General features: G+C 35.4%; 1 protein-coding gene across 1 annotated transcript in view; it reads right to left on the bottom strand.

Annotated features, from left to right (window-relative positions):
• The window catches only part of ROBO1 (roundabout guidance receptor 1), a 391,570-nt gene that overhangs the window by 97,542 nt on the left and 273,371 nt on the right, over positions 1-20,657 (bottom strand). The window contains exons 4-6 of the mRNA XM_024740150.1: positions 20,086-20,206; positions 19,597-19,735; positions 17,416-17,543 (exon numbers count right to left, since the gene is read on the bottom strand). Of these exons, the coding sequence (XP_024595918.1) occupies positions 17,416-17,543; positions 19,597-19,735; positions 20,086-20,206 (388 nt within the window). The remainder of the gene's footprint in view (positions 1-17,415; positions 17,544-19,596; positions 19,736-20,085; positions 20,207-20,657) is intronic.

The following is a 20,657-nucleotide window of genomic DNA, read 5'->3' as shown; positions in this document are numbered from 1 at the left end:
AAATACATATATATAATACACGTTAATTATATAATTTTATAAAACTCTGGTTCTCTTTTGAGTCTAAAAAAAAAAGAATAGCTTTCTTCCAAATATTTGGAGATATACAAACATTATACACTTGACTAACAGTTTTTAGAAAAAGAACTGTTCAAAAAGTTTGGGAGAATTTAGCCTCTTGCTCTCTCTCTGTCTCTCTCCGTCTCTCTCGTCTCTCTCTCTCACACGCACACACATACACACACTTAGAATAAGAGATTTTCTTCCTCATCTGAATGTGCCATCAAAGGGCTTCAGACTATCTAATTAGTTTGAAATCTTATTCTAAGAATGTACATTGTTCAGACAATAATTTCTAGGTATAAATGAGAAGAAGCTAAGAGAGAAAAGAAACAAAAATGAAAATAAGGAAGCAAAGAAGGAAAGAAGGGAGGGAGGGAGGAAAGGAGAAAGAAAAACTCGTTTCTTCTATCTCCTTGTCATATTCAGGAGACATGAGTCAGAAAGATGATACATGTTTGAAAAAATTATACAGAAGCTGGAGGAAGAGGCTTTTTTTTGGTCTGAGAAAATAAGTTAGCTGGACAGATACTTAAGAAGTCTTCAGATTATGTCTAATAAATACAGGGACCAGCCAATCTTAATAACTACTTAGGCCAGAAGAAAAGTAGATAATGGGCCTAAATAATAGCACGAACGGCTTAGGAAAAGTATAGAAAAGAAGCAGTTAACAGTAAAGGTCACTGAACCATGAATTGGTTGCCAACTGTGATGTCTCTAGAGGTCTTTAAAAATGGGATTTGTTTCCATTTGGCCACAACAGTTTAGCTATATAACGCTGTCTGGTAAAGAAATAGAGTAGCTGACTCTTAAAGTGCTTTCTACGCTATGATTTTAAGACTCTGGAAGTTCAGAGGTAAAGCAAGACAACAGATATACCCCTCTGCTTCCAATATTTTTCCTTCAGATTATGCATACCCAAATGTATACTCTAGTAGAAAATGTCCTGGAAAATATTCTTTTCAGTTAATATTACCTAAAGTTGATGAAGTACTTTGTACACATAGCTCATATGATAAATCCAGGAGATAGAAAATTCCAAGAAAGTAAAATATTTGCATGATTAGCACAACATTAAAATTACAATTTTGGTATTTCCACATTGAAATCTCAATGTTTGAAGCATAGTGGCAAAAATATTGGAGTTTATCCTTACAAATTAAAGTCCTGAGATTCTTCACTATTAGCAATGGGCTATACAATTATTTGTACTGTAATGACAGAAGAGTTCACAGTATTTGGGTCTAAAATAATTTAAGTATTCTAAGCTCTTAGAATGGCCCTATAGAATATTTCATAGTTAAGCAAATTTACAAACAGTAGGACCAATCTTACTAGCAAATATCAGAGAACAGCACCTTTCTTAAATGGGCTACAGATGAAATCACCCTGACTACGGAATTCTTCTGCTAATTCATAGATATTCATTTTCATTATTAGTAGCTAAATTGCAGTGAATCCCTAAATTGATGTGATGTTTTTCATTCTCATACACAGTGCTTTTTGAAAAGCAGGGCTCAATTAACAAATCTGACAGACTAGAATTGTAAATACCACATTCCAGAAGAATATGAATGGAGTAAAGTAATGAGTTACAAGATTTTTTTGAGAAGAAACACATTTTTATTAAAACAGAGGAACACTCAAATTTTTAAGGAGTGAAGTATCTACATTTGAACTGACAAATCCCAGTCACTGTTACACCAGAGAAATTTTATGCATAGATACTCATGAATGATAATATCTCTAACAATTAAAAACCCTCAAGATATTTTAATACTCGGTATGATTTCTTTTTAGGGAAAAGATTGCGTTTAACATAAAAGCCTGTCATTACATCTTTCAACTTTTCAGACATAAAAATAGAGTGATTAAGAGGAACATTTTTAGAATATATTTAATGGATACATAAAATACCATGAACTTTTCCCCTCCACTCAAATATCTCACTCTATTCTTTAGATCAGTGGTTCTGGAGACAATTCTGATTGTCACACCTGAAGGGGGGGTGTTTCCGGCATCTACTAGGCAGAGGTCAGGGATGCTGATAAACATCCTACAACGCACAAGACAGCTTCCCACAGCAAAGCATGATCCAACCCAAAATGTCAATAGTGCCAGGACTGAGAAATCTTGCTATCTGCACAAAATACCTTGCACTATGCCTGACATATTACAGGTACTCAGAAAAAGTTAATATTCTTCTTTTCCTTCTGCTTCTACAAATGTCCCCACTGTCCCCAAAAGCAGTTATGAAATGGTGCAACTTAGTTATTTGCCTGCTAAAGAGTCTGAGATTGAAATGCAGCTGTCCAGCAATCTATGATAATGTGTATGCCACCAGACGTAGGATCTCAGGATCATAATTTTGGTGATAATACTCCTGAAGTCAACTTAGAAAGCCAGAAACCTAGATCTTTCTTCTCCTTCTTCCAAGAGATACACAATTCATTACCAAATTCCACAGCTTTTATTTCATAACTCTTTCTCCATTCCATCCACCTCTTTCTATCTCTATTGCCACCACCTTGGACAAGTTATCCACCAGCATTCACCCGAACTAATGTCTTGCTTTTTTCCATTCCAACCTCACAATTCAGCCACAATGATTAAAAATAAACTAATCTGATTATAGTACATTTTTGCTTAAAACCCTTCAATATGGTCCCATTGCTCTTAAAATAGAGAGCAAAATCTCAAACATGGCCTCGTTATGTAACTCTTTGGTGTCTTCTCATATCCCTTCCCTTCCTCCAGCGCCCTATCTTAGCCCCACAGATTTTCTTCTCATCCTCGAGTACATGTTGCTCCATCTTACTTCCGGTTCTGTTTATGCTGTGCCCTGGGATCCTCCCCTTTTAATTCCTACTCACCCTAGCACTCAGCTCAAAAAAAAAATACCTCTTCAAGGAGCTTCCTCTAAATTTGATATTAAATTTTATCGGAATGCTATATGTTCTCACAGCAACCTCAACTTTTCTCCTTGAGCACTTACTGTAGTTTTAAATTATACATTTGTGATTATTCTATAAATGTCTGTCTCTTAAACTAGCCTATAAGCTCCACGTGGGCAAGTATTTAACCATTTTGTTTGCCATCATTTCTCTAGAACTTATCAAGTTGAGGACATTATTCACATTGTAAATATCTGTTGAAAGAATGAACAAATGACAATAATGTCCCCATCGCCCAGTTGAAAGCACTTTCTTCCTCCCTGGCCTATCTGTTCAAATCTACTTTTCATATACTGCTGATGCTGTAGACATCTATGTATATCTCTCTTTATCAATAGGCTGTAATAAGCTCCATGAAGGCAGGCTCCATGTCTCATAATCTGTGAATCCTTCACAGTGCTTACTTAGCATATTGTTTTATATATAGAAGGTGCTCAAGAATTTGTTTAGTTGAAAATCTGGAACCCTTACCTTCAAATGGCATAATTCATGGAGGGTCAGCGTTAAGGTACATGATGGCATAATGATAAAATTATTCAATAATGATAAAATTAAACAATTTTGGATCAAGATTCTCTGCAAAATTAATCAGATCTATCCTGCATAAATCACATAACCTTTCTACATCTCAGTTTAGTAAAGAGCCATCAATGTTAGCTAACTATGTGTCAGATCATACACTAGAAACCTTCTCAGCAACTCTGTAGAAAAGAGTTCAATATGCCAGTTTTGCAAAGGGAGAAATGTGAAAATTAAGTAATTTTCTTAAGGTCACACATCAGGTAAGACATGGCAGACTGGAGCTCAGGTCTGTTCAGCTCTTTAAATCCTTGCTATTTTTACTACCTTGCATGACTTGTTTGTTTGAAAATTTTTAAAAAGTGTTAAATCTTATTCTAATGTAAATTTGGTTCTGAAATCTTTTGGCTCCATGACCTAAGCAAAATAATTTTCAATAAGAAATTATTTACAAAGTTAATCATCAACAAAATGAAAAGGCAACCTACTGAATGGGAGAAAATAATTGCAAATTATATTTCTGATAAGGGGTTAATATCCAAAATATATTAAAAACTCATTCAACTCAATAGCAAAATACCAAATAATCTGATTAGAAAAATGGGTAGAGAATCTGAATAGACATTTTTCCAAAGAAGATATATAGATGGCCAATAGGCACATGAAAAGATGCTCAACATCACTAACCATGAGGGAAATGCAAATCAAAACCACAACATCACCTCACACCTCTTAGAATGGATAATTATTAAAAAGACAAGAAATGAGAATGTTGGCAAGGATGTTGAGAAAAGCAAACCCTTGTGCACTGTTGGTGAGAATGTAAATGAGTGCAGTCACTGTGGAAAACAATATGGAGGTGGCTCAAAAAATTAAAAATAGAACTACCATATGATCTAGCAATCCCACTCTAGGGTATGCATCCAAAGAAAACAAAAACACAAATTCAAAAACATATACATACCCCATGTTCACTGCAGCATTATTTACAATAGCCAAGATATAGAAAAAATCGAAATGCCCATCACTAGATGAATGGATAAAGAAATGTAAACTAACTAACTAAATGAATACACACACACACATACACACACACACACACACACACACACACACACACGCAATGGAATATTACTCAGCCATAAAAAGAAGGAAATCCTGTCATTTGAGACAACATGGATGGACATGGAGGGTATTATGCTAAGTGAAGTAAGTCAGACAGAGAAAGAAAAATACCAAATGATCTCACTTACATGTGGAATTTAAAATAAAAAAAACAAGTCCATAGAGACAGAGAACAGGTTGGTGATTGCCTAAGGTGAGGGTGAGGAGTAGACGGAATGGATGAAGGGGGTCAAAGTTATATATTTCAAGTTATAAAATAAGTAAGTCATGAGGATCTAGTGTACAGCATAGGGAATATAGTTAGTAATACTCTACTGCATTCTTGAAAGTGGCTAAGAGAGTAAATCTTAGAAGTTCTCATCACAAGAAAAAATTTTCTAACTTTGTATATGGTGATGGATATTAACTTGACTTACTGCACTGGTCACTTTGCAGTATATATAAATATAGAATCATTATACTGTACACCTGAAACGAATATAATGTTATATGTCAATTATACCTTAACAAAAAAGATATTTAAATGCACAATATGTATTAATATATTAAATTAACATGGGTACATAATCTGCTTCACATATGGGCATGTTTCAAACATATAAAAAGGTTTTAGGGGATGAAATGACTCATGCTATATTTTATTTTCTCATTAAAAAAAAAAAAAACAACAATGTCCAAACAGCCAATTCCATCTCGGAAAGATGATATGATGCAACCTTTTAGGACAACTACCGTAAATGTCAAATGCATGCAGTCAGGTATCAAATGTATATGTTCACAGTTTGCTATACATTATAAAGACATCTCTGACCTCAGGTTTTTCATCGGTAAAACAGAGCCCCCATCCATGTCTAACATTCATAATCTCAACAATCCAGCACAGGAATTATGTAATTTACCATTATTTCCAAGAAGCCTAAATCAGGCCAAAATTACTGATCATCAATTATGTTGAGTCATTTAGTACACTTGGGGGGGATAAAAAACCTAAGGAAAAACACAAGAGCACACCTCATCTCTTTACTAATGACCTAAAAAGAACACTGTTTGAAATGACTATTCTACCATCCACAATGTTAACTTTTTAAAAGCACCTTTGTAAAATGGTCGTTTCTATCAGTTTTAGTTGTGCAATGCTCTAAATTTTCTCCTAATAACACTGACCACACAAAATAAATGTCCTACAGCTAAAGCTAACCTTAACAACCATTTATGGATTTTCCTACTCTCATAATTCTGTTTTAAAGCAATTACTCAGCTACATTTTGTCTTATACTTATTTTAGTATTTTCTACAGGTGTGTTTATACTGGCACATTATTTATCAAGTCCTGAGAATAACAGTTTGAAAGCAAATTAAAGTGCTCGTGGTATTTTAATCAGTTTTGCAAACTGTAGGTATGATATTAAAAGGTAGTAACTTCCAATTTATACAGAATCTTTTAAAAAATGAAATAAAAAGCATATTATATTTTGAAATTATTGAAATAAGGCTCAAAGGACACCAGCTGCTGCTGGTATAACTGTTCTAATGATGACCCTAATGTTTGGAATATACTGAAATGATTTGTGAATCTATAAGGATGAATACTGTTCAGTATAATTTTCAATTCTGTGTATACCTATAAAATATTTAAAACGATAGCAAGCAAATAATAAAATCTGATACATATGGATGCATAAAAAGACCATTTTTCAATTATCTTGCATATTTAATTCACCCAGGGTTCATCATAAGAAAAGGGTGTCCTTGATGTCAATTAGTCTAAAATTATTCTCTTTATGATTATTCTCTCTTAAACAATGACTTACCTCAATCACTTTATGTCCTAATAATTCTGGACAAAATAGGATACATCAATGTAAATTAACTTAGAATTAATTCTTTTACATTAAATTATACAGAATATCACAAAATAATTCCAATTCTTAAAGTTATGTGAGATCGTCAGTAATGAATCTAATGTTTTAAAATGAGCTACCCATTAATGACTAGAGCAAAAATCTAATTTATTTCATTCAAATTTCATTCTCAGGCTGAGTAATGCAGATTGTGTAGATCCACACAACTCGGTTACATATTTCCAGGATGATGTCATTAGTTCATAATGTAGGTTGCTAAAGACAGTTGCTAAGTTATACATCTATGTAACTGAGCAACGAGAGAAACTTGTCCACTGTTATGTAGATGAATAAATCACAGTAAAGCTCAGAACATAACGGAAGACCCATGATGTGCTATTTACTAGTGTGGTATTGTGTCATTATTTGTCACAGAATCATCTTATGTATCAATTATTTCTTGTACCTGACTGCTCTTCTTATTTCCTCAAATACTTGCTTGGCAGAAAACATTAAGAGAGTGTTTCAAGTTCTCTGTAGGAAGGCTAGGTGGAGAATTGCTTTTTCTTTTGATTAATTTTTAAGATTTTATCAGTTTGTTTGAAATAACTAAAAGCAACCCAAAACCTTCATGAGTAAGTGAAAGAAATCTAAGAGAATGTCACATCTTCAACAGTCATTAGGGTTAAAATGACTATTTCTGAAAGGCTATAAGAATACAAGAAGTTCTTTACTTTATCCTTTCTACAAAAAAAAAAAAAAAAAAAAAAAAAAAAAAAAAAAAAAAAAAGGAAAAGAATCATAGGCCATAATGCTGCTGGGTCTCAATCAAATCAAATAGCATAAAAAAAACCCAGCAGGAGTGGAGCTCGGCATCCTATTTATGCCACTGGATCAGAACAGTTAGGAGAGGAAGCCATTCTCACAAATCATTCTCTTGTTAAATTCTGTAGTGGGGCTTCATTAAACCTCTTGAATGATAGCACTTGACTTTCAGCCTGTTCACAAAGAGCTCAGCTGGCAATACTGACTCTTTAAAAGTCTTCAATCATACATTGTCTTTTGGGTTTTCTTTCTATAATAACTAATCTTTTTTTTTTTATTCTCATTAGCTCCTCAAATCTTCAGTTAAATTTTTAAAATCATTATTTTAACTACAAAACAAGCAACAACAAAAACACAAAACCCACAACAAATCCTATAAGGGAGGCATTCTGAATAAGACTCGAGTTCAACATTGAGTGTAGCAATACATACATATAGGACGTGGTAAATTTACATATGACACTGTGTGTGCGTGTGTGTGTGTGTGTGTGTGTGTGTGTATCCCAATCCCTGAAGCACTGTTTACTCTAGTACCGCTGACTTTACTGGGCCTTTGTGGATTGCTGCCATGTGTGATGAAGAATCATTCCCCAAAGAACCAGTCTGCCATATCTTGTCAGAGTGTGGCAGACATGTTCACACACATATCAAGGTTCTTAAAGTCATCCAGTAAAGCTTTGGGGGCCTTGGAATATGCGTTTCATCAAAACGTTGAACTCACAGTCCTTTTTTTTTAAATCTGAAACACTTTATTTACCATTTCATAATAGTGAATTCACAGTTCTTAACTAAAACTTGGATTATAGTAAACCTGACTTGAACCTGCAAAAGGGCCACCTGACACTATTAGTTTTGGCTTTGACTCAAATAACCATGTTATTGGTCAGAAACAATGTACTATTATACTGCCAGCTTTTCTGAAATCAGCAATTTAAGCACACTGTTCCAACAAATGATTTAAATGAAGTCTACATCAAAGAAAGGAAATTCAGAACTGAAGGGTCCAGTTTTTTCTCTCATTACTTCTTTTCTGTCTAGATATTATACCAGCTCTAAAAAGTCAGATGACTCTTACCCTCTATCAGATCTCATATGCTGATAGAAAGCTTTAGCCTGGTGAAGCCTGTTTACGGGAATTACAAATTTACAAAACAGGCTTTCTTTCCCCCAGAGTTTGTTTTTGAATGCAAGTTTATTAAAGTTTATCCCTCACTACCGGCAATAAAATCCACAGTAAGCTACATTGCTTAATTTTCACTTAAATTTTAATTCTACATTCTGAAATAATTATATAGTGGTCCATAAAAAAAAAAAAAGCCATGCACATGACATGTTGCAGTGTTCTGTTGCAGAAATTAACATGTGGTTTGGTAAACTTCAAAGTTGCCATTTCACATCTTAGAAAATGTTCAATGCACAAATGCACATTTCTTTTAATGGACTATGCCTTCTGATTAATTTTCAAGACTATTAAAGTTTTAAATTATATGGAAGTTATTACTGGGGACAATCTATCCACATTATTTTTATCTCTAGTTTCAACTGGTCCAGTATATGGATTATATTTATGGAAGGTGCAGTGAAGGGATTCAATATTATTCATTTTATCAGGAAATTTAGCAGCATTGAACGTATAAGGGGGGATAATAATTATGTTTACAGATCAAAGGGAATCATGTTAATTATGGATCTGTTTAATAAAAAAACTATTTTGGTCTCAAATGCATATCAAATACACACAATTAATAAAGACAAAAAAGTATTTTTACCTAATGTAGATTTTTTTGTGTTATACCTAACTTTTTTTCTGTTTCTTGAAGCAATTAGAATAAAAATTGACATTTTTTTAAACCACAATTACAGAAACCTTGATAGTCATTGTTTATTGAAAAGCATTTATTGTGTGTCTATATAAAGTATAATGGGAGATGCATACATGACTCAGACTTTAATCTTTTTATACAGCCAGTGATAAGCAGCTAAGAGCACTAAAGCTACATAAAGTCCTGATATATACACATATAAAGACACATGACTGAAATGACTCCTTCTCTTCTTCTGCCTTCTTCATATCACCTTTATTGCTTCTCCTTTTGCTGAGCATTTAAATGCTTCACACAATGTGCTAAGCATTTCATATTTACTAGCTCATTTAATCTCCACAAAATCCTATGAGGGAGACATATTTACTCCCCTTTACGGAGGAGAAAACTGAGAATCAGAGATTTAACATCTTGTACATTCAGTTTTTGAATCCATGTGTGTCTATCAGAAAAGACTGTTAGTTCTATCCTACAGAACATTTCCTAAAGCAGCAGCAAAAAAAAAATATTGAGGACTGATTTTTTTTTTTTTTTTTCGGTACGCCGGCCTCTCACTGTTGTGGCCTCTCACTGTTGTGGCCTCTCCTGCTGCGGAGCACAGGCTCCGGACGCGCAGGCTCAGCGGCCATGGCTCACGGGCCCAGCCGCTCCGTGGCATGTGGGATCTTCCCGGACTGGGGCACGAACCCGTGTCCCCTGCATCGGCAGGTGGACTCTCAACCACTGCGCCACCAGGGAAGCCCCTGAGGGCTAATTTTGACAGACCTCAATATCAAGGAATCACAGAAAATTATAATTGCAGAAAAGCAAAACAATTACCAAATTCTACATTAATCAGCAACTAAAAATTTCAAATCTCTATGGTCAAAGTAAATATTACTGAGACTCTAATGGGTTTTTAGTTGTTTTGAAAGAAGAGATGAGAAAAATAATCATAACAACCATATTTTGCATAAGCATTTCATAATCCACAAACCACTTTTATGAGAATATACTTTGTGAATTATCCTTTTAAAACTTTTCTATCATCTTTGACGTTTATAGTCCACGTACATTCATTTTTTTCAACAGATGAGTATACTAAAACTCAGAGAAGTTAAGTGACTTGCCCAGGATACCACAGCTGGTATATATCAGGGCAGCCCTTGATTCGCTCAGACAGAAAATGTTACATGAGCACCAAGGATGCTCCTAAGACTGCAATAAGCAACGAGACTAAGAAGGTGAAGTACATAAAGTGTGCCTGTAAGGAACTCACAGTCAAATGGGGCAGATATTGAAATGCAATAAGGGTGGCAACAGCATGCGACGGGTCCATGAATGTGCATACCTAACCTGACACTGGGGTAAGGACTGCCTGCAAAGCTTCCTGCAAGATGCCTGCCTAAGCTGGATCCAAGGATAGGAGTAATGAGCAAGTAGAAGATGGGTCAGTGGGGGCAGAGCATTTTAGACCAAAGGACTAACATAAAGAAAAGCCCAGACGGAAGCTCCATGGTGGTATTTACATGAAAAAATATGTAAACAATACAGTGTTACTACCCTGAAGGGAGTAGCAAGAGGGGACTAAGTAGCCAGGCACAGCAGCATTTAAGCACTTTGAACCTTATCTGGAGAGATGGGAAGCCTGACAATGTTTCATGAATGGAACTAATACAATTCGATTCGTATTTTAGGTCAATGTACCTGTTGTATGAAGGATGGATTCTATGGGACAAGATGGAGGCAAGGAAACTGGTTAGATGTTAAGTTTCACTGCACGAGAGATAATAAAGCAGTGATAAGAAGATAAGACAGGTGTTGAGAGTTGAGAAATATTTAAAAGGCAAAATAAATAGGATTTTAAGGTGACTGACATTCGAGAAATGGAAGAGTAAAGCATGACCCCACCAGCACCCAAGCTGCCTACTAGTGTGTATTTGCAGGTTGCATTGCCATCAACTGAAATGAAGAATACGGAAGAATTCAGCTTCTTATGCCTCGTCTGCTCCTGTTTTCACTGCATCACTACTATTTCCTGTGAATTAATACTCACACACTGGGTTAGGAGAATCTTAAAAGCTTAGCCAAACCTCTGACTGTTGCTTCTTGTTTTACTGGAAATCATAACTATTGATCAATTCCTAGTTCATTGGGATATTAACTAGGGGTCAATTATAAACTATAGTGCCCAAGATATTTCAGCATTTTTTTTTTTCTTTTCCTTTTTTTTTTTTCTTCTTATTTTCTTTGGCATGCAGTTCACCAGCAGCAAGGAGAAAAGCTCTAGGAAACATTCCATTAGTAGCAGTTAAGTCAGCCAAAGGACTGCACTGGTCTTTTTTTTCTGCCTTGTGTCTCTCCGGTCTCACATCAATCTCAGACTTCAAGTTTCAGCCTTCCAGAGGCTGTCAGTGGCTAACCAATCCTAACGGGAAAGTGCTCTGTTCCTTCACTGCAGAGTAGGCATAATACTTATGGGAAGCATCAGACAAAATAATAGTTCTTCAGAACAGAATAGAATGCACGTCTTTTTGATGATCCATTTGAACATTCCTATTGTATGCCAAGAATACATTAAGGAGATATCAACATCATTCACGATACCATATTTTAGAACTAGAAAAAAAAACAAAAAAAAATAGGTGATGAAATTGAGAGAATGGAGTAATTTCACATCAAGGGAAGAAAAATGGATAAGCGCCTATGAGAAAAGAGCTGGGATTTCACAGAAATCCCAATTGTCTGGTAACAGAGCATCACCTGGTTTAGAGATGTTTGGCATCTGCCTTTTCTTTTAACAGAGCTGTTGCTGAAAGGGCAGAAAAGCAACTGTTTTTTGAGCTTCAAAGAATAACTGGTCCCTGGGAGAGGCCTGTGGAGGAGTGCAGTGGGGTATGATCTAAACGTCCAGTTTCCTGTGTCTAACTGGCTCAGCACTTAGGGCTAAAGGGAAATGGGAGGACTAAATGTCTTTTAGTGCCTATTGTAAGAAAGACAGACAAAAATGGGATTAGATTTTCTTAATGGTTCAAGTCAGCACAGATAAAATGAGATTGCTTGGGAAATGGCTGGTACATGGAAGTTTGTTTTCAGTTCGGTTTCCTGTGACAGACATAGCGATGGGAACACGATCACTCTGGTGATAGAGTCACAAATTTACTTTGTCAATGAAATTGTGACAGTAATAAGAGCTGCTTTATCTGTGAAGTTGCAAAGAGAGTGGAAAGATTAATAATACCATCGAGTTTGCCTTGTTTAAGCAGTGAGTATCACTGAACCAAAGAACTGTAAGAAATTTCAGAGGTGGAGGACAAACTTGGAAATGGGAGAAATTTGGAGTTTAAACTCTGTGTGGCTTTATCTTCTATCTTTCTTTCAGAAAAGCACACCTCATAAATGGAATTATTTAAAAAGCTACAGACATGATTGTCATCATAAATAATTACTAATTTTATAGGTTTTGCTATTAATAGAATGATAAACTTATTTTTCTGCCTTTATTTTTCTTTTAAGTGTTTTGAGGCTGCATCCACCATGCTTTTCTTTAAAGGCTACCTTCAACAAAGAAAAAAAAAGTACCCACTGTTTAAATTACTATGAATTGGTTCAAAAATGAAAGCAAGCAGGAAAATTTATGTTGGCTATCATGTGATTACAAGAAGAACCTCAAGGCCCACCTGGCAAGCATCTAATAAAGACCTAATGGGTTTAGATTAAGATAGTAAAATAATGTAAAACAAACCTGCAACCATTCTCGGAGCACCAAGCAGAGGCATAAATTTTAGCAGTTTCAACAGCACACCGTTTAAAAAATCTGGCAGGGTGCCTCACTGCATCTATTTTGTTCAACTTAGACTTTACATTTTATAGGTATGTCACAACCTATAAAATGGTTATAAATACTACAGTATATATCTTTTTCCTTAAACGACGGGGCCATTATGCAATATGAAACACTAGTTCAGAAGATAATTCATTCCTACTGTGACAGCTAGCAATCCTAATACTTGTCGAATTGAGACATTAAAATGCAAATATCACAACGTAATCAATCAAAATTGAGATGAAATGTCTTTAAAAAGATGCCTGAATTTGTTTGTGTATTACAGGTTTACAAAGAGAATTCTTGAGGAGGTGCATAGACATTATTACAGCATGGAGGGAAAATGAGGCAGACAAACATCAGGCGTAAATGTAACGACACTGATGGTTTACATTTATAGGTAATAAAGTTTTGATTATTCCAGAAAATGACAGAATATCAAGTTCAGGTTAACTGAATTTTCTGGTTAACTGGGAGCTAAACAGAAACACTTCTCTGTTGTGATCATTCCAAACAGCATTACTTCACCATTTTTTATTGGTCGTGTAATGGACATTAATTATTTTTCAATAGGTCAAATTACTGCAGAGTCTCTGAGTCTCTGCTGAACGTTTTTTCATAACGATAACACTCCATTGCACATAAAATGTAATCGGTTTTTGAATCATTTCTATTCCCAAGTGGTCGTAATTTTCATTAAATTATCTAGTTATTTTGCAAAACCTCAACATTAAATCCAGCACTAGTTTTGATGGCACTAACAAGACTTAACACATTTAGTTTAAAAGCCAATAAAGTTTTTTTAATAAAAATGTAATGCTTTATATTTGAGAAGAATTTTAATAACTTGTTACATAATAAATTATCATGATTATATTACTACTTCAGGTTTCTCATTTACAATAGCAAAGGAAGACCTACCTGTCTAGAATTATCTGAACATTACTACTTTTCTTATGAAATAACCAATAATTATTAAAATTAAGTGATAAAGCTATCACTAATAATAACGCTTATATGACAACACTCCTTATTTATAAAACACGCTGTAACAGACAATATGTTAAGCTTTAAATATATATAATTTAATTTAATCCTTATAAAAATGCTGTGAGGTTGGTATTACTGTACCCATTTTACACATGGGCAACTGAGACTCATGTAATCTAAACAACCTTTTCTAGGCCACACAGTTGGTAAATGACAGAAATAGGATTCAACTACATTTTGTCTGACTCCAGTGTCTATACTCTTCGCTACACAATTCTCTGTAACACACTTCATCCAGCCCTGGTAATTCGCAAACTCTAGAGCAATTTTTTGTTTTTTCGGTACGCGGGCCTCCCACTGTCGTGGCCTCTCCCGTTGCGGAGCACAGGCTCCGGACGCGCAGGCTCAGCGGCCATGGCTCACGGGCCCAGCCGCTCCGCGGCATGTGGGATCCTCCCGGACCGGGGCGCGAATCCGTGTCCCCTGCATCGGCAGGCGGCCTCTCAACCACTGCGCCACCAGGGAAGCCCTAGAGCAATTTTTTTTAAAGCCCTTTATTCTTTCTGTTAGCTCAACAGGTACCTCCTCATTCCAGAGACTGATGAACTTGCTTGAAAACAAAAATAAAAACAAATTTCTGTGCTCTAACCCAGATCTACTAAATCAGGTTCTCCAGGGGCATGCTTGATAATCTGTATATTTAACAAGCTTCAGATAAGTTTAGATATACACGTTCAGATAACATCAGATAACAAACTTCATCCAAGTTTAGGAAACTCTGTCCAGCCCCAGGTTTTTCTCTGTTCCTTTCAAACACAGACCACCAGGCAGCCATCAGAGATGATTATCTCTTCAGATCTGATCCAAAGTAACCTATTGTTAGCACTCAGGATCAAAGTCACCAGAAATGCTTGAATTTCCCCTGTGACGTACTGTACTGTGATATCTCTACCACTCAAGCAGAAGGTTGGAGTTCAAATGCATATTTCAAATTGTAACAAGTATTTATTACATAAAATGCCTACTAGATGCCCAGTACCATACTAAGGACTGTGAAAAATACACAAGTATTAAAACCAAAGAAATCATGAGTTGAGAATGCAATACCTGAGGAAATACATACAGACAGAGTCTCTAAAACAGCAGAATCAGGATTTCAAAAATATATATATATATCATAAAAAAGGAAGTAATTCTCAAATGAGGGTTAATTTTTAAATGTTAGAACTAATCATATCTGTACTGGGGGTGAAAATCAAACGCTCACCCTTATTTAAGAAAGTTTTTTTCCCCAAACTGCTACTGGAACACAGGGTTCTGTTGTCCAACATCAATTCTCAAAATTAAATATTTATTGCATGAGGAGTGAGGAAAAGGAAGATTATTTTTAAGCCCATACTGACTCCAATAGTGCCTCAAAAATGAACCACAAATGAAATACAGAAATCAAAACCAACTATGCTACTGAATTTCTAATAATTGTTTCCTGCTATCAAATGTATTCATTTCTGATTAGTTTCCTTTGTAGTAACTAATATTTTTCTATATTCAATCTCAAAGGAAAAAAATACATAACTTCTCAAGTTTCCTTTGAAAAGTTTCCTTTGTTTTTTTTCTTAGTTAAGTTTTGCTGTTGGGAATCATGTTACTTTCTTTGACATACTGTGTATATTATTCTAGCATGTTAAAGGTATTTTCACAGTGATGTTAATATGCATATTTTATTTTAATAGTTGAATAAAATAATAACTTCTCAACAATACACAGATCTTTCATAAGTTTATAGAAAACCCAATGCAGTTGAAATAAGAACTTCTAAATTCCTTAAGTAGTTTCTGGATTTGATCATTTGTACCCAGTTTTCACTGAAATCCAGGCTTAGGAGCAAGAATTCCATACGGAAAACTTAAGGCTGAATTAACTTTGGAATTGAGTATAAAATTGCAGGAAGAAACTCTATTTTGATTTCAATGTCTACTGTAGACACAGCAGAATGGCTATTATTTATAAAAGCATCATCTCTCTGACTAATATAATAGACAATCAACCTCCCTGTCACAATTGCCTGGAGATAGACACACCTTTTCATGTCTTGGATTCATCCTGGGCTACTTTCACTCCCTCCGGAGGGCTTCTGAACTTGAACTTGACATCTCTTAAATTTATGCTTTCTCTAAATGTAAAGGGGTTTTCTTTTCTTACAGTTTTAGTCTTATGTGGAGTTCAAGTCTAACTCAGATTAAAGAGAAGTAGTCTAGGCCTTAGAAATTCAATGTTTGTTCTTGATCTTTTCTTTTTTTTTTCTTTTGTTTTTATGAGGTTGAGCTAAAAACCCCAAAGGGGGCCATAATGGCTTTAGAGACAGGAAGGAAATATTCTTTATTCCTTTTTTCTACTGTAAAATGCCCACAAGGCTCTTTTGTAGAAAACCCACAGTAGAAGCTCTCCTTCAAAAGCCACCTTTTTCTTCGTAATAGCCTTAGAGGAGACAGTGCTCAGAAAAGATGACAGAGCAAGTGTTGCTAATGTCATACTCAGAAACAAGCTAAGTGGTTTATGGCCAAAATCCCTGTTTACTCTATATACGTGTCAAAATACGGAATTTTTTTCACCAACAAAATGCTCTTTAAAGGTCACTGTCTCTCAAATTCCACAATAAACAATTTGTCCCTAAAAAGGAAAAACATGAGAGAAAGTTCTCAGATGATACATAGTAAGAAATAATCAGTATGACATCATGGAAAAAGGGGAAAAGGGATAATGAGAATGAAAAACATGTGAAATTATGGAGACAAAGGAGGTGACAGAACCATTTCTGCATATCAGTTTAAGATGTGACTTTGACATTCAAAAACTTGTAGCCAAAGAATATGGCACCCATTTTGGCTCACATCACACCAAATAATAAATCTTCATCAAAATTAGCAAAGTACAAATGCAATTAATTCACTCAACAAATATTTATTGAATGTCTGTTAAGTCACAGGCACGGTGTGCACAGAAAAAGACTGCAGAAGTCCCTACTCTATGGATGCATCTTACATTCTAGTAGGAAACAGAATCTTTTCACTTTTTTGTTCTGAACTGTACAGACCCTTGAAAGTGCATGACCTGAAGAAATGGTAGACGTATTTTCATTGAAAGATCAAGTTTTCGCGGCAGTAGCTGTCATTTAATTAAAGCTCTGTGTTTGAAGACCCAGAGATTAAAGCACACTCCCCTGCTCTACTTGACCGAGAAAATGCTCTCATAATTTAGAAAACTTAGTTCAATTTCCTGTAACAGACACTTATAGAGCTCCCATAGGCAAAACAATAATTTCCTTTAAATATGTTTGGAATAATGTATATATATATACAGCACTATTTAAAGTCTATATTTTATATAGACTACTCCAATATGTAATATTCTCAAATATCAACATTGTATCTCATATAATTAATCAACCACAAAAAATGTTCCCCAAACCTTACCTTGGACAGTCAGAGTAGCGGAGGCTTCAGCTTTTCCAACCATATTTTCCGCAACACAAGTATATGACCCCGTGTCACCAGCCATCACCTTCCGAATTTTCAAGGTATGATCATCTCTGATTTCATATCTAGTGACATAACAAAAGAAAGCACAGTTAAGTGACTTTCTACTTGAAAGAATCCATCATTACAAATATGTATTTAGGTATCAAATCACAGCCAACATTCTCGAGAATTTAAAGCAGAAGGTAAATAATGCAGCATTCTTCTAAGTAAGCATGTGCATAGAAAAGAGCACTTCTTTTATACTTGTGTGGGCAAAAATATTAAAACTACTTTTTAACAGAATATTTTTAGGCAAAGTTGACGCTTATTTGTTTATTTCCTCAAGCTCCTGTACTCATACTAAAACTTAAGTGACCATTAAATACATTTTTATTATATGTCAGACTTTAAGCATTTTGTAGGTTCTATCTTTTAAAATTCTCATAACACCTTATGAAGTATTATGCTCATCTCCATTTGGCAGATGAGAAAATTGAGGCATAGGAAGGTAAGGTAGCTTGGCTTTGGTCTTCAGCTATTTTAATGGCAGAGTTAATATTTAAACCCAGAGAGTCTTATTCTGGAACTCCCTTGCCTTGCCTCATCTTGCCTTTTCTTAAATGTTGGGTGTCGCTTGAAATTTCACCTCAGTCCTCTTTTTACTCTATATGATATCCCTGAGTTATACTATCTACACTAGCTTATATATTGATCAACCACACAAATATTTGCTGCCCCTATTTCACTTAAGCTCCAAATTCATAATCCTGACTAATAATTAGACATCATACCTCCAGAGACACTTAATATTTAATACGTTAGATAAAACATTTTTTTCTTACCCTATCACATAAAACAACTCCTTCTCCTAACACAACCTACCTATCTTCCTTCGCCAGCTCCCTATATATAACAAATCATTCAATTCATCAATTGGGTCTCAGAACTTTCTCTCCATGATGGACCCCTAGCCTATTTCCATCTCATCTCCCGGTTCAGGCGATTCACATCTCTTATCTGGACAACAACAATGGTGACCCAGCCAACGGCATCCCCCCAACCCCTTGCCACATTAATGTGATATCCATAATGCTAAAAAAATTATTTCCTCTAAAAACCAATTCTGTTCATAGTTATCCCTCTTGGCTTATCAATGTGCATGCCGTACGATTCAGAATTCTTTAGTCGATACAAAGTCCTGTAAATCCGGCCTCACTATCTCCAGCCTGGTTTCCCATAACTTCTTGCCACATGCACTGTGTGCCGCCATGCTAAATTTCCACCACTCAAAACAGTCTTAGATATGTGTCTATGTTGTGATGTCTCTTTTCCTGGAATACTCTTCTCCTCTTTCTTGCTTATCAAATTGATACATATTTTTCAAGACATTGCTTCTATGTCACTTTCCTTTGAGAACTCTCTCCTGATTTTCTGCTCCCATGGGTCTACCTTTATGCAGCAAAAGGGTTTGCTACGTTACTCCGTATCTATCCATACATGACTCCTTTGGTGAGCTCCTTGACAGCAGAAACTATACCTAAACACTTGCTGTGACCCCCAAACCTAGCAGGGGCTCAAGGTATGTCTGCTGAATGAATGGACACACTAGAGAAGACAGCCTAAAGACAGTGCCTGAAAGTTTCACTTCATTACCTCATTCCCTAAGGCTGCGAGTGTATCTCTGCTTCTAGCCAATTTAAGGATTTGATAGATATCAAGAAACTCTGACCTCTTCTACCATTCCCTGGTGATGTTGTAGCTAAGGAAAAGGGAGTTTGCTTTTTAATTGGTTTGTAGTTACATCTTTAGTGCTGTACCTCCCTTCCCTACCTATTCCCATATAAGACATTGGTATTAACTGTAGTCTGGTTGGACAAAGAGAAAGCTGTTTAAGGAATGTCACATCTTCCAAGGGTTCCCCGGGCAGGCTGGGATCATGAACTTACAGTTATCTGTACACTCTCAAAGAAAGCATGGCAACCTTCTGATTCTAATTATCTCCATTACTATGTCTGGCCCAAGGAGATCAAGGAGTCTAGAGTAGACCATTCTAATGGCTTATATGTGAAAAGTGGTCTGATGAGAACTGTAGAAATTCCGAGTGGATGAATCCCATCATTAAATTCTGATCCATACCTGGATTTGGGCAGTTCCCCATCATCTTTCCTCCATCGTACTGTGGGCACAGGGTCGCCTCGGGCCTCACATTTAAATTCTGCACTGTCATCCACAGTGACTGCCAAGTTACTAGGTCTCTTCACAAATGAAGGTCTCTCTAAAATTAGAAAAAGTCATCTCAAAAAAAAAAAATACAGATGAACAAACTAAAAGCCATTTTAGATGTTCCGTAAGAGCAGATTTATAGTTTAAAATATTATTTAGAAAATTATTCCACCGAGTTCCCTACTTCTCCTCCCGAGGTGTAGTGTTTCCTTCGAATTGTCTTCCTATGTCTTGGCTACTTTATCTCAGGCTGCTTTACTGATTTCTTCTGTCTTTTTTCCAGCCCCCAAAATATTGGTTTACCTTCTAGAAAAGGTAATTTCTTTCTCCCTTGTATAAAGATACTAAATAATAATAAGAGATAAGCTTTACAATGAGCAGATCAGATAAAATTGCACTTACCTAAAACAGTTAGCTCTGCTACTTCACTCTCACGTTCCCCAACCATGTTGGTACCAACACAAACGTATTTGCCAGCATCACTTTTGCGGGTGTAAGTAATCATGAGCTTTCCTCCTCGTATCTTAAAAAAAAGTTTCACGTGACTATCATTAAAATTGCTATAGTAATTTTTACATGACAGAGGTCTTCATAAGTGAAGTCTACTTTCTAAGCATGCAAAGAAAGACTGATTATATCAAAACGCTGATGTGTAGTATTTACTCTATAGGTAATAACTTTAAGCAGAATTTATTCCAAAGGTACAATATAAAAGAGGCAAAACATTTTTACTTACCTACATTTCTTGTAAAGTAATTATATTCTATATAACTAGAAATTTCTTTTTCCAAACCAGCCAAGTTCCTTCATATTATTTAATTAAATGAAAACCAAAAACATTGTGTGAACAATTTGGTTAGCAAATGGAAAAAAGAAAAAGGAAATTTTTTTTAACTGAAGTATAATTGATTTACAATGTTGTATTAATTTCTGCTATACAGCAAAGTGATTCAGGTATTCATATATATATATAT

The sequence above is a fragment of the Neophocaena asiaeorientalis genome, unplaced genomic scaffold, assembly GCF_003031525.2.
Source record: "Neophocaena asiaeorientalis asiaeorientalis breed wild unplaced genomic scaffold, Neophocaena_asiaeorientalis_V1.1 scaffold866, whole genome shotgun sequence".
NCBI classification, from domain to species: domain Eukaryota; kingdom Metazoa; phylum Chordata; class Mammalia; order Artiodactyla; family Phocoenidae; genus Neophocaena; species Neophocaena asiaeorientalis.
The sequence above is the reverse complement of the archived record's forward strand: the minus strand, read 5'-3'. Positions and strand labels throughout refer to the sequence as shown.